Source organism: Malurus melanocephalus, unplaced genomic scaffold (genome assembly GCF_030028575.1).
Source record: "Malurus melanocephalus ecotype Western Australia unplaced genomic scaffold, MMel_1.1 scaffold_358, whole genome shotgun sequence".
Taxonomy (NCBI): domain Eukaryota; kingdom Metazoa; phylum Chordata; class Aves; order Passeriformes; family Maluridae; genus Malurus; species Malurus melanocephalus.
In genome coordinates this window covers 383,220-398,730 of record NW_026623590.1, presented here as the reverse complement: position 1 = coordinate 398,730, position 15,511 = coordinate 383,220, and the positions used below count along the sequence as shown (strand labels likewise).

The 15,511-nt window shown below is 43.6% G+C and overlaps 1 protein-coding gene across 1 annotated transcript in view; it reads right to left on the bottom strand.

The window, feature by feature from the left end:
* The window catches only part of ADAM12 (ADAM metallopeptidase domain 12), a 159,803-nt gene that overhangs the window by 72,428 nt on the left and 71,864 nt on the right, over window positions 1-15,511 (bottom strand). The window contains exon 4 of the mRNA XM_057378427.1: window positions 1,152-1,230. Within this exon, the coding sequence (XP_057234410.1) occupies window positions 1,152-1,230 (79 nt within the window). The remainder of the gene's footprint in view (window positions 1-1,151; window positions 1,231-15,511) is intronic.

Genomic DNA, 15,511 nt, shown 5'->3' with positions numbered 1-15,511 from the left:
TTATTAATCACAACTTGCTGCCGTTGTGCAAACAGATATTGTTTTCTAGGAAGGAAAACCTGTCAATAGGTGCACACATACTCCTGTTAACTCAGGTAAATCTCTAAAAGACTCGTGTGTGTCATTTATTTCCTTTCCCTTCCTCCAGGAGCCTCTGCTCCCAAAACAAATGACTCTTTTCTCCTGAGCTGATTTTGAAGGAGATATGAGCACCCAGCAAAATGAAAGCACCGAAAGCTTTYGGAATGATCGCTGTGCTTGGGGTGTCTGCAGCTATAATGAAGATGCTCTTTCACAAGTAAGATGTTATGCAGAGAAATTATTTCTTYCCCTGATCCCAGCAAAGCCCATTATGGATGGGAACACAAAGCACGAAGCCTCTGCTGAAAGTGGAAATAAGTAAATTCCACAACGTAACAAATATTTGATGGGACTTAGGCAGATAAGAGATAAGCTTTGTAATTAAAATGGCTTGCTGCATTATTTCTAATTAAGGCATTCCTGCTGTCAGAGGACAAACACATTCCCGCCTTGAGGGGTTTTTATTTGGAAAAAGCAGGTTTTAATGACTTGTTTTAACAAGCTGTATTTTGTATATATACATATTTATACACGTAYATARATATAMACATACACACACACAAATAYTGTTAKAARGTACATCCAYAACACATTTGTGGTTTATTTAAAAATAAACCCAACCAACACCCTCTCCCACACCCCAGCCATGACTTCCCCAGTGAGGAAAGACACTCAAGCCTTCAAACTTCTGACATGAACTTTTGCACTATGGAAATCAGATTTTTTAGGGTTTTTTTTTTTTTCCAAACAGAATCAGGGCTTTCCTCCRTAACTTATCACCAAGGCTGCCACAATTATCAAATTTCAATGGGTTTATTTCCCAGAAGCTGAAAAAAAACTCTCACAAATTTTAAAAGTCACCTGGTTCAAACCCCAGGGTTTAAACTCTCGCCTTTAAAGTCTCCCTCTAAAAATCCCTGCGTAGATCAGAGCAGCCAGACAGACACTGAAGGAAACAACAAAAAAAAAGATCACAGGTGGAACTATTTCATGCCAGGGCTCAGATCCTGGCACAGAACACTCTGGATTTTGRGGGTGAAGCATCTTTGCCCAGCAGAGCTCAGCGTTACCGTGTGATTGCGCCTGAGAACCACGTCCGTGCCATCCTCCAGGTAATGGGTCTCGGTGAAACCTCTGGCTAACAGGCCCCTGGAAAAAAAAAATAAAAATAAAAACACAGCACATTAGGGTCACCTCACCTTGGATTTATCCTTTAGAACCTCCACTTTACACACGGATGAAATCCAGGGGTTAAGGACACAATGACTACGGGGATTAAGGGAAAATGGAACTGCAGATACTGAAGCTGCAGGACACRAACACTTCCTGGGGTAATTGTGATAAAACTACAAGTTTCCAGACTGTTTTCTCTTCCAAATGAGGGCTGCGTGCCAGCACGTTTCAGTGCTGAATCTTCCATGTAATTTTCAACACATTTTAGGTTAAATGGGAAATCTGGGGGCTGGGGTATTGTTAAGTAATGGTGGTTTGTTGAAAAGGAAAATGTTTTCCTTGTGTTCCTTATTTTCCCCRTCTAATCTGGTGTATTCATCAGCCAGCGACCACCCAAAGACTAATTTAGCTCTTGGTGAGGGAAACAAACTCCTTCCACTGCCACTCCAGGGAAAACACTCCACGAACATCACAGGATTTACAGCACTGGATTTATTGTGATCATCAGAAAGGATATTCACAAATGGAAACGCAACAATTTCACAGGAGACTGTGCAGGACCATGTCTGGCAYGAGGCAGTTTGTTCCCATCCTCTCCACACTTCCCCTCCTGCCTTTGGCAACGAGATAAAACAATTCTGACATGCAATTGTCATTTTCTGGGAACCTCCAGGGAGGGGCATGTGCGTGACAACCACGAAAACAATTCTTTTAGTGGGGAATTCATGGAAGAGGAAAAGCTGCATCTGCCTCTTTATTTTAAAAAAGGACTCTTGCTATCGATCTGTTTCTCAACTCYTTCTCCAAAGAGCATTTTGAACAAAGCCAGGAGGAGGAACGCTCATTCACATTTACTCTTGAGCTGCATCCTCATCACAAACATCCTGGAAYTGGGACAAAATTTCTGCTGAACTGCAAAGGTAAAATACAGAAGAAGCCAAGAGATAAATGCCACCATCATTTTCAGAAAAGTTGTAAATCCTTGACTTTTCAAAACATTTCACATCTCTCATTCTGTCCCACTTCAGAGGTGCTTCTCCCTTGGGTTGCTCATTTGAACAAACCAGGCCCTTTTGTTATTTATAAAAGCTGATTTAATGCTGCACCCTTGCAAATATTCTGGTGGGAACCATTACAGTCGTGGTACACATTTCTGGTGTTGGTATAAACACTGAAACCAGAGCATAAACACACATTTAATTTTCATTACTGATCAATTTGCAGCACATTAATAGTCAGTGGCTCCATCAGGATCTGGTTGTGTTAGGAACTCTACATTTATTAGGGAGAGCTTTAAAAGCCTATTTTCCTACCTCTACCTTGAGGTAGGGGGGGGAAAAGAATGAAACAAGACCAAAAACTAACAAGAAAAGGAAAAAAAGAAAATAAGGAAGTGGCAAGGCAAAAAATGAAGCCCCAACAYATTATAGTGAGTATTCAAGCAGAGATTCTCACATTTAACTTTTACATTTTTCAGCTTGTGGGAAATATTAGGTATTAAGAGATAGGGAATGTTGAAACGCTGCAGCATTTGGTGGGTTCACAGGAACTGCATCTCAGGCACCACAGCAGGATTTGGGTGCCCAACCAAAGATCCCCTGTTCATTTAGATACACAATAATAAATTACAGCACCCAGCTCCACAGGGACCCCTGGGGTGTCTCAGAGGACTCTTGACCACCATGGTGATCTCAGCTCTTGTGCTGCAGCCTCCACAAACCCTGCCAGGAGCAAACTGGGCTGTGTCCAATCAATCCCAGAATGGTTTGGGTTGGAAGGGGCCTTAAAGCTCATCCCATCCCACCCCTGCCATGGGCAGGGACACCTCCCACTGTCCCAATGTACTCAGAGCTCCAACCAAAATCCCTTGGGCACTGCCAGGGATCCAGGGGCAGCCACAGCTTCTCTGGGCACCCTGTGCCAGGGCTGCCCACCCTACARGGCACAATTCCTTCCCAAAATCCCATCTAACCCTGCCCTGGCTCAGTGTGAAGCCATTCCCTGTGTCCTGTCACTGCACTCTCTTGCAGAAAGTCCCTCTCTGTTTCCTGCTGTCATATTACCACAGAGAGCAGCAGCTCCCACAATTATCATTATTTCTATAACACTGCTCAGCTCTGCACTGAGCAGCATTAATTACCTTTGTGAAGGCAGGATCCCATTGCTGAGGCCAGCAGAGCTTTGCTGTGCTCTTTTCAGGAGTGGGGTTTCATTCAGGACAGGGAATGGGTTTTATTTCCAGGGACAAAGCACAGTAACAGGTGTATGAGAAGGGCAGAGTGATTGAGCAGCACTCCTGCTTTGTGCTCTGCTGTTTCCAAGGTGTTTGACAGCAATGATGATAAAGGTGACCTTTCTGCTGCTGCTCGTTCTGCCCTCGGGCGCGGATTTAGAAAATATTCCACAGATCTGCAGGTTTGAACACCAGAAGGGAGTTGTGATCACCAGCCTGCCCTGCCCCATTACAGGGGTCATTTGACCCAAATTTATCTTCTGCTACAGCGACAGGGAAGGAACCAGATCCATTTTCTTACCCTTGTTTGGATGTCCCAGGATGATGGAGCTGTCACAAACYTGGCAGGATTTTAACTAAGCCCAGCCCAAACCCACTGCACTTTGTATTTATTTTAACTGTGCCAACATTCAGCTTCCAGCAACTGCATCTCATTCCCTCACATCAGAGTTTCATTTCTGTTTGAGTCTGCCTTGGACAGTTCTACTCACTAAAGGGAGGAAACGTAGCAGGTAAACAAATTTTTGGGATCAGCAATGTCCCTGTCAGGAGGGAAGTTTGGTATCGACCCTGAAAATACTGGAAATCCAAGAGGATGGAATCCCACTGCTGGACTAACCTGAGAAAAGAAGAAGAATGTCCCAGTGTGGAACAGAAAGCTGGACATGGGGGTTTGGAGCAGCCTGGGACAGTGGGAGGTGTCCCTGCCATGGCAGGGGTGGCACTGGATGAGCTTTAAGATCCCTCCTAACCCAAACTATTCTGGGATTTGATGGTACCAACCCATGGAAATTTTGGAAAGAAGAATTTTCCAGGAGCCTGTACCAACCCTCCTTCAGCCTGGTGAGTGAGATATCCCTGCTGAGACATCTCCTTCTCTGCCAGGTGCCAGCCCGAGAGCAGCCAAGGTTTCCTCCTCGCTGCAGAGGGTGAAGCCTCTCTGAAACGCTGCCAGGGACTCCAGCAGTTCCTGGCACAGGAAGGAGCTGTTTTCTCCACTTACAAAATGTCCAATATCCTAAAACCTGTGTAGGATCAGCACCCAGGGACTGCAAGGCTTSTCTGGCCAGGTTATGGAAATGAAGTGTAACAAGCACTCAAATTTCACTACTGAGTGTGAACCACTTCACGTCCCAATGATGGCAATCATGTTTAACACACCCAACAATCATCCCAGCACATGTATCTATTGGGTAATTTAATTACCCTCCCACCCCCCCCAAAGAAATGCAATATTATGGATTGATTTACATTTCTGCTYTTGACCCGGAGTAAAGGAGATTAATAAAGGGAAGTAAATTAATTTAGATGGCAAGCTACTTAACCTAATTGGATCAATGTAATTCTGGAGGGGCTGGGATCAAAATAACATTAATATATCATAGAGCAATTCATCACCAYGGCTGGGGGTTCAAATGGTGCCAGCTACAATGCTCAGAAATATCAGATTATTATCAATATTTGCCCTGTACGAAGAGACAGAAACAAATGCCGTGGGGAACTGTGTCAGCTGCTTGATGTGATTTTAAAAAATCAGCTGAAGCAACACTACAACTTTCTCATTTATGCTCCAAAGATGAAAAAGTCCAATTCTTGAGCACAGTTACTCATGTACTTAGTCACTGGGTTTGTCAGCACAGGGATTTTTTTTCACATTTCACAGAATCACAGAATGGAAGGGACTTCAAAGCTCATCCAGTTCCATCCCCTGCCAGGGGCAGAGACACCTTCCACTATCCCAGACTGCTCAAGATCARATTTCCCAGAGCCAAATGAACAAGCAGAAGCTTCCATGGCCCAGAAGGATGAATTTTATGCCTCCTGATCTATGACAGACACAGCACAGGCTCCCTCATCCTCTGGAAGTCAGTAGAAAAGCTCCCATGTCAGATTTGCTGAAATTTGCAGGTGTCAAGCAAGAAACTAAAGCTTCAGGGAGTATGATGAACATTATTTAAACTTCTAATCCTCACCTTCCTGGCTCCCCACAAGGTGAAATCTGAGGTGGTTTGTTTAGGGAGGGGAAAAATGTCCTGCTTTAAGCACATCAGATTTTTTCCCTCAATCCCTTTAATGACAGGAGCAGTAATTTAACACACTGCCTCTCACTCGCAAATGAGAAAATCAGTCTCCRCTCTCCAGGCACCGATATATTATTTCAAAAGGTTATAATGATATTTCATCACCCAGGGAGCATCAGACAGACAGTCACAGACAGTTTCAGAGATGGAAAAAATCCAGTGGATCGTACAGAGGGACTCCTGGAAGGCAAAAGTGCCATGGATCAAACCAGGAGCTGCAAATGTCAGGAGCGACGCTGATCCCACTCCAACAGATGTTCCTGTCACGATGYATTTCCCCAAATCCAACCTTCTCTCCTTTTTCCTAATCCCCCTTTTTCACCAGCGTAGACAATTGCTGTCCTTCTTTCACACTGGTGCAGATTATTATCAAATTGTCCTTTTGCCACACAGGCACTGAGTGCAGAACATCAGGCTGGAAAAAAAGGACAAGAACTGCGCCTTTTTCATGTCAGTGCTGCTCAGGGATAATCTCAGTATTTTCCCAGTTGGAGCAGACCCACAGCAATGCCCTCTGGCTTTTCAGGGTTCCTTTCAGGGGATGGGGAGAAGCTGCTGTGAGCTCTGAAGAGGAGCACAGCACACCACTCAGTGCTCTGAAGGATGATTTTCTGCTTCCCCTGGCTTTGGTTCCCAGCTCAGTGTTTAAGAACTGTTTTAGGAAGAAGATGGAATATTCTGGTGCCTGTTTAAGGATGGCAGTGAGCTGCTGGGACTGACTGAGGTGGTGCAGGGCTGGTCCTGGTGTGGCTCTGTCTGCAGCTCACACACACTCACCAGACCTTCTCTCACACCTCTCACTCTGTTCTGTCCTCCTCAATGACCAAATGCCAGTTTTCTCCCCCATTCCTGCCTCACTCTGCTGTACAAACTCTGATTAAAACCCCTCTGGCCATGCATTTGAAACCTTTCCCACCTGTGGGGGWGGAAAACAGGATGGTGAGCAGGCAGTTAGAAAAAATGTCATTTATTCTGTCTGCTGACACCAGCCTACTCCATTAATTCTTAAGCATCTCAATTCAGGTAATTTTGACCTTTACACKGAAATCAGTGGTTATTTCTCCAATTGCTGTGTTTTTTTTGGTTTTTTGGTTTTTTTCCCCAGCTACATCCAGAGGAATAAACAAGCCTGTTAAACTGCTGCCTCTGCCGTGGTGGTCTCAGCTCAAGCACCTCCTGCTGCTCACAAAGGTGATATCCACAGAGGTGGTTTTTAATTCTTCTTTCTCATTACCATGTGAAAAATGAGTCCAGCGTGGGTAATGAGTTTCCCATGCACAGGTACCTAACACCATTCTATTCACAAAAAAACACCTCATATCCTTTAAACACGCCACATTCTTTCCCCTAGTGTAATTATCTTAAGTGGTTTGAAATGCTTTTGGACATTTTCCCATTGAATCTCTCCACTTCCTAATCTCCTATCTGCCACACTCCAGTGTGCTGCCACAGAGGGGCTGCAATGTCATAATTGAGGAACCTGAGAGATTGAAATGCAGAGCTTAATTAGCACAACTATTCTACAGCTAAGAGATCATCTCAGAGCTTTTTGTGGCGTTCTGATCTTGCCTGCTCAATGCAGCACTGGAGTTGCAGATTTAGGAAACCCCAAACCCCAAAATTAGGGCTCCAAGAYTCCCCAAAATCACCGAGATGTGCAGCTCACAGGCACATGCATCACCAGTGGCACACGTGACATTTTAATGCATTATTTTCCAACATCCCTTCCATAAAAATAATCCTTCCTGGGCCCTGCAAGGCTCCTAGGATGGCATATTTTCACTCAATAGTAACTTTGGAGATTCTGGGCTGGAAAGCTGTCAAATTCCATTTCAAACATCTCAGTTAATGAAATATGTCACTTGTAGCTGAGTGAAATTACGCTGCTGAACAGATGTCACTGGGCAAAGCCTCTGACTGTACTTGGATCTGAACATTTTCAGAGTGCTACAGAATTCTGTTTAAAAGCTCCAAGAAAACCGCTCCTAACACGGAAAATTTATAAACACWGAAATTTAAGTAACTCCAGCAAAAAAATCAGAAGTTATTAAAATGGAACTAACGAAATGCAAATAGTGCTGTGGGATTACAAAAGGTTGCTGCAAGCATCTGCAATACTTTTAGGAAGCCAGGCTCTAAAAATAATGAAAGTTCACAGAGCCTAAGTTTATCCTTAGACTCCAACCAMCAATTACATCCTCTCTGTACCTCCTTCCTGCTCTGGAGTGTGTGCCTGCAGGCTTGCATTTGCATTTTTAATTTTAAAGAAGTTKTGCTGCCATTTCTGCCAATTTGTTGAAACATAAAATGGTATTTTTGTTTTTTTACTAAACCCACAATTTCCTCCTTGCCACAAGCATGAACCAATTGCTCCAAGCAGACTGTGCTCGTATTTCACTTGTACAATCATGGATTTTTAGGGAGATGCCTTCATTTTGCCCTCACTGCTCCCTCACTAATCCTTTAAAACGCTGTGTGAAGAGGACAGGGATTGTCAGGAGATTTTTGTGTTTAAATCTCAAGCCTATAAATCTGCTACAAACCTCAGCAGGTGCAAAAGCCCCCAAATGAGCTGCAGGTTGTCAAACCAAAGGTCCACCAAGTCCTAAATTCTSTGAGGTTGGCAGCTGCCAATGTGACATCAGTGGGGTCTGATGGAGCAAACACTGCTCAGCACCCCTGGCAGGATCCCTGTTCATGTTTTCCAAGCAAAAAAGCAAGAATAAACAGTGAAATCAGAAAGGATAAACCAATTTTTAACATATTCCTTTGCCTGTTCACCTCTCTCTCCACCCTCCATTTCCCTTGAATCAAATGCCTTGACTCTGCCACGTGTCAGAACCCTTTAAGAGCAAATTAAATTTTCCTCACTGCCGATGTGCCAGTGAAGAGTTTGGTGAGAGAAGGATCAGACACCATCTTTTAGCAGCTAAGACACAAAATTATCATTTTCCTTTCAATTCCAGGAAGTAATTAGTTTATAATAACATTTAACATTTAGTTGCTGACAGAGATATGACACTTATCTTACATAAGTCATTTTAATTATTCCTACAAACCAAGACCTCAAAAATATTGTGCAGCCTGAGCTAACAATGCCTTCCCCAGATATTCTTGGTTSGACTGCCATTTGAAAAATTGATGCCTAGAGCATCAGCATTTATCAAGCTCATTATAGATTTCATCCAAATGACTACAGATAATTAAAAGTATGCTTCATTTTTATTGTAATGTTTTCCCCCCTAACACTGCAAAGCAATTCTGTTGTTGCTCAGGGTTTTAGGAATTAATAGAGACTCATCTGCCAGAAAATGAAGTTCCACAGGATTATGGGCAAACTCTTCATATCCCACAGATGCGAGTCAAACACGGAGGAATTATATGTGCCCACACACAAATATATTTATATATGTACTTTGGAGCACTAGATACATTTTCATATACCTTAAAGTCTTTAATGTATATGAAAATTAATTTTGAAGTCTTAAAAAATAATTGTTATTTCAGAGACAGCTACAGACCCTTGGGTAACCACTCCCTGAAAATCAACCTGGTCAAGCTGGACACACAAAATCCCTCTAAATTTTCTTTTTATACTTACATTTATCTGTTTCTATGTGAAATACACACCCTGGTGCCCCATCCTCCTACATCCCACAGATTTATTCACCCTCAGATGAAGCACGGGTGTGCCACAGCTGCTGACCTAAGAAATCCTGGCAGGCAATGCTTTATTTTGTGTAGCTGTGAGAAGACACAAATCCTTTGGGAAGATGTTCAGCAGGAATCTGCAGAGGCACCCTGGCCCAGCTGAGCTTTAAAGGATGCACTGGAAGTTTTTTAGTGATGTAAAACTCTTCAGGARACTCCTGAGCTAACTGGGCTCGCTCTGCAGGGGGAACTGTGTCATGCACAAATGAAAATTAGGATTGCAAGATAAATGTGGGGCTGTATTTCCACACAGAACTGAATTTAATTTTTTTTTCCTATTAATCATGTGTCAGGCTGTGTCTGTCATACCCAGAGCTGCTGTGATATTTGTTAATAATGCTCATACAAAACCGTACAATTTAAAGTTTTTTCCTGCTTATGAAGTTGCAATAATTAGCACAACCCTGGCAAAACCACAACTCACTGCACACAGAAACCTCTTTCATTCTAGGACCATTAACACCCCTTGAGTTAATTAACTTCATGTATGATCGATTTTCCTTGGCACTCCCTTATCACCAAAAGCTTTTTGTTTTTACATGACTTTCCATGTTCCTTTGAAACTGAGATCACCTATAAATAACAGTGGCATTAAAAAGCAATTACAGATACATGCCTTTTTAATGTCCCTGTTATGATCCACCCTGGCAAATCAGAGAGATAATATTTAATGAGACAGACACAGGAGAAACTCTCCTGATTTAGTGTTAACATCCACAAAAAAAAGCAGCTCTAGTGAGGGGTTGCTGAGGCAGTTTCAGACTGAAATAAGAAAAAATGAAAAAACATAATGAGTAGAATCATACATAAATATTAGGAAATTGATCTATATTTTATAAAGGCCATTTGATCCAAGACAGTTTAGGTTTCCTCCCACTCAYGGAATGGATTCACAGCGAATAAACCCTTGACTCATGAGAACATTTCACACGCAGATTTGGATTTTATGTAAATTATTTAAGTATGTTTCAGGAAGTTTGGGCAGTGATGTAGAAATGTTCCCCTGCCTGTGCACATCAGTCAAAGAAATAACACTCATCACCAAGGAATTCATCAGGGTAAAAGTTTTGCCAACAGGCTGGAGACGAGACTGCAGCATGGAAAAGCTGAAACTGGGTGATCCCATCCCTTAAATTTGTCTCCTGCTGATGACAGGAGGGGAAGGCAGCGCCTTGGACCAGGCTGTTCCCAGAGCAGCACATTTCAAACTGCAGAAACCCAAACCCAGAGAATCTGGACACAGATGGGAATGCCTTCATGTCCAAGAGGAAAATTTTGCAACCTTTCCAAACGGAATCTCAACAGAAAAAGTTAAATATGTGAAAGGGTCAGAGTTTCTTGCTTTATCTCTGGTCATTACCAAATCATTTTTCTTTCATTTGACATCCACTCAACCCGGTTGTGCTCATCCAGGTTTTGGTGTTTGAGGGACCAGGAGAGGAAARAAGTTGCAGAGAAATAAAGAGACAAAAACCCTGCAGTGAATCACTCCAAAGGAGAAACTTGAGACAGCACAAGAGAATCACAGAAGCCCAGAATGGTTTGGGTTGGAAAGGACCTTAAATCCCACCCAGTGCCACCCCTGCCATGGCAGGGACACCTCCCACTGTCCCAATGTCCAGCCTGGCCTTGGGCACTCAAAGGGATCCAGGGGCAGCCACAGCTTCTCTGGGCACCCTGTGCCAGGGCTGTCCACCCTCCCAGGGAGAAATTCCTTCCCAATATCTCATCCAAACTCTTCTCTTCTGTTTTAAAACCATCTCTCCCCGTCTTAGGCTCAAAACAATCAATGTATWATTGTCCAGCGCATAGCAAGCACCAAAAAATTCTCTTTGCTGCCTTGCACACTGCTGAWTTTTTACTCTTTCAATGTTCAAAAAGACATAAAATATGTCACTCTGAATCAGAGGGTGTTTATTTGACTCCAGCCAGGTCAATACTTGCAGGGAAAGAGGCTGTTTGAGATGTTCCCCTGTGCTGCAGCGCTGGAATTCCCTACAGCACTTCCATGGCCTTGCCCACAAAGATTAGAGAGGAGGCACACGAGAGAGGAGGTGCCAGGTTGCCAGGGAGATCTCGAGAATATTGAATAAAAAAGCTCCTTCAGGTGAGGGGACAGATGACATAGTGAGGAATAGCAGGGATTCAATTTGGGGAATGTGTAACGGGATACTGAGCTGCTCCCCTCCAACCTTCTGGTCTTAATTAGATCCTTGTCCGAAATAATGGAAAGGGTTTGTTTTTTTTTTTTTTGTTTTTGTTATTTTTGTTTTAACTGCTGGCTGATGTGCAGATTGCAAAAAAATGAGCTGCTCTGAGATTAGACAGTGAAATCATCTCAAAACCGACCCAGTCCAGCCACATTCCCCTTTTCCCCCTCAGCTCTGCCAAGTGCCTGTTTCGTTATCAGGCTGAGCAGGAAGGAGATCCTCAGAAATTCCAAAATTCCCTGGTTATGAGGAGGCAGAGCACRGCTGAAGTGCACGGAGTGGGCAGAGCACAAAGGAGGTGAAATAAAATTGGCCTATTCCTTCTGCATGCAAAGCTCATCAACACCAGGGCTGGCAGCCCAGCATCTCAGCCAGWAAAATAATGAAAGGAGCAAAAGGTAAATGAAAACAAGGAAAATCAAAGCAAAAACCACCAGAGAAACAAACATGTAGGATTTTTTTGGTTGATATTTGAAATTATTTTGCAGGTGGCAGCAGCGCTTTGGAGCAACTTCCACTGCTTTGAGTGCTCTGAATACCAAGAAAAAATTAACTCTGCCCCAGCCAAAACCAGCACAATGCTTCCCTCCCAATTCCAGACCAGTTTTTATGGGATGTGGTTGTTTTTCTTACAAAACCCATTTTCACTGGACCCATTTTTTTCTTCACAAACCCCATTTTGGGCTACAAACAGGGGATCAATTTTAGCAATAAACCACATGTCCCTGCCATGGATTTAGGGAAGGCAGAATCTTTAGTGATAATCTTTGTTACAACCCTGTTTTTACATGCCATTAATGAAACATCTCCTGATTTTATCCTTGGTCCTGGGTTTCCCTCAGTCTGCTCCAGTTTGTCACACTCTGGACAGGACGAATATTCCAGCTGCACTTTGGGAAGTGCAAGGCTTTGCAATTTTCATGACCTCCTGAGACATTATCTCCTTATCAGAACACACCAAAAGAGAAAAGCTTTGCTCTACAGCCCAAAATATTGGTTTTTTTCAGCATCAAGAGCTAAGTTTTCCTTGGATGATGGTGCATATTATTTTTACCTTGATCTGATGAAAAACTTTACTCTTAAAAAGTTCAACTGATGAATACCCACAGGTATATTTTGAACACAAGCAGAAAATGCACAGGAAGAAATATTTAATAAATATTAGCAGAACCTCGTCTTCTCCTACTGAGCTATGGTCATTCATACCAGGTGAAAGAGATATGACAATAAAAAAAATAGAATTTTAAAGAGACTGGGTCTTTGAATTAAAACCAGGCAGCAAACAAATGAAGCTGTGTTCTGAACTCAATGCAAGACAGAAATTGTAGATGGTGAAGGAAGGAAAAAAAACATCACAGCACTGGAATTCCAGAAATCTACTCTCCTAAGAGGAAATATTYTCAGCCTTCCTGATGGATGAGAGGCTCAAAGCACAGTGTCACTGGAACAGGAGAGAAACTGCAGCCACGGAGCCCCAGATGTGCCCAGACACAGAGAGCAYGGCCAAAAAGGCATTTCAGCTTCAGCAGGACCTGAGCAGAGGCTCTTTGGCTTGGCTCAGCTTCCTGATGGTTAAAAACTGGGAAGGTGACAGAACCTCAGCAAAAATACCTGGAAAGCCTGGGTGGGAAGAACACAGAAGTGTTTGTGGAGCAGGGGGGACACAGGGACWTCAGTTTCCAGGGAGATTTCCCTGCTGGGAAAGTTTGCTGAGATCTACAGAGTTTTAAAGGTGTTGTTTACTTTATAAGTTTCTCAAACACAGCTTTGTGACTCCACCTCAACAAACAGAAGGCAAAGCTTCCCCCGCTCCCCAAAGTTCCCTCTGCACCTCGCTGAGCTCASTTCTGCTTATATTTCTTCCCATTTCATTTTCTCCTTCGATGGCCTAGAAAAAAGAAACCTCACAACTTTCTGAGCTGATTGCAGCTGATTCCAGCAGGAAAGCAGTGACCAATGACCCCGTGAGAGGATCAGCACRGAAACATCAAGGTTTTGTTTCTTTGCTTGCACTTGAAGGATCCCCACTGCCAATTACACTTGGCTGCTGTCAGAGAGCATTACCCCTAACAAGATCTGCAAAAACACAYAACCAACGTGATCCTGAAGTTTCTAATGCTCCAGATCCGTGGAAAGCTCGGGGACAGKGATATCATGCTGCCAACAGCTGTCACAAGCAGTAGGGTTTCATCTTGTCGCTGGCCTAACAACAATCTTTTCCTTTTCTATTTTGTGCTCCGGCACATCTTCAGCTGTCACAGCCGATCTGTCAGGCAGCATCATCCTCCCAACAATATCAGCTCAGATTGCTTCCCAGAATATTCCTCTCCTGGACTCTCAAAGGCATGAGCCCATTTTCTCAGCTGCAGTGGTAGAATTAATTCACTCTACAGCAGCGCATCTTTTCCGTAAAACACCAAATTCCAGATGTCAAAGATCAATCCGGAAGGCAGATTCCTGTAAAATTGTTAAATCACAGCACTCATGTGCTGAGCTGCTGAGGAAAACTTCCCAGCTGAAGGGAGAAATCCTTTTGCTCATGGCAGCAATGCCAAGGAAATTCAAATTATGCCTGCAGCCTTCCAGCCACCAGCAAGATGAGGGATGGGCACTGCTCTTTTTAAGCTTTGCCACTTCCTAATAATTCTTTGCTCCTGGGAGTGCAGATGTGAAGGACATGGCAAAAATCCTCAAGAAAACCTTTCTAGCGGTGTAGATTTAAACGTGGCTATTAAAATAAAAACTATCCAAGGTGGGGARAAAAGGAATATGGCATTCCAGGGGTTAAAACTYCAGRAAAAGTTGGTTTAGTGGAGGCTGYTCCTGYCCAYRRYAGGGGRTTGGAAATAGATGATCTTTAAGGCCCTTTCCAACCCAAACCATCCTGGGATTGTTTGGAAGTGCTGCCACAGGTGCCAAACACATCAGAGGGCAGTGCTCACAGAGCTGCTCCGACCTTTCATCCCTCTGCAAACATCTGTGTTCCAAAATCCTCTTGTGAGCACACAGCTCCTGCTGTGGGTTTATTGTCAGGTGAGCAGCAGCGAGGGAGAAAGGCTGACAAATCCCCCTTTCCCACTGGATATCTCCATGTTCCCAAAGCAGGTGTGCCACAGTGTGAATATTTTCATTYCCACAGAGGAATTATCCCCTGGTTACAGCACAGGAGCTGCCTGGCACAGCTGATTTCACACTTGGCTGCTGCAGATGATGCTCCAGGTCACACAGGCGTTTCTGCCACGCCAGATAAAAACGTTTCAGCAGCACTGGGACCCCGAGCTGCCTTCATCAGAGCAGGGGTTTTGCTGAAATCATCACAGAAAATGTGGTTCATCTGCAGGTAGGAGAGGAGAGGATCTTCCAGCAGGCAGGRTTCAGTCTGAGACAGAGACAGATCACACACAGGAGAGTGAATTGTGTCTGTCCAAGGTGGGCACACATCCGTGTCCCAACAGCAAACTGCAGACAGGAAAATGAAGTCCAGCTGACTGAAACTGTAATAAAGACTATTTTCAGCTTTTCTCTCTTCCCTCTATTTGCCTGCCAGTGGTGTGTGTGGGGGACAATTTAATTCTCCTATTTTGCCAAACATCTGCTTTTCTTCCCAGTGGGCAAAGCCTACAGAGCCTGGATAGAAACTGCAGAACCACRGTGGGGATCCAGCAGAGATTTCAGMACCCATTTCAGTAAAAAAACACATGCTCAGCCCCAGCTCTCTTCAGAAAAACCTTTAAGCAGACAGCTGAAGCTTTTTAAGTGTTCTGTTATTATTTTTTTTTCTTTTTCAATTGTTTGATAAAAGCAAATATTGAGTCACTGAGTGCTTGAGGAGAGGAGCAGCTTTTGAGTGGAGTTTACACAGCCTTGCTCTGCTCAGGGCAATTCCTGCCAAGGTATTTCTGCATCYACAAGGCCAAAAGGTAGAAAAGGAAGAAAAAAAACTGAGCTGTCCTTCATCTCCTTTGTCACAGGAACTGCTGAGAACACTCAGAGTGTGTCTCTTCACCAGTTTAACAAAGAAA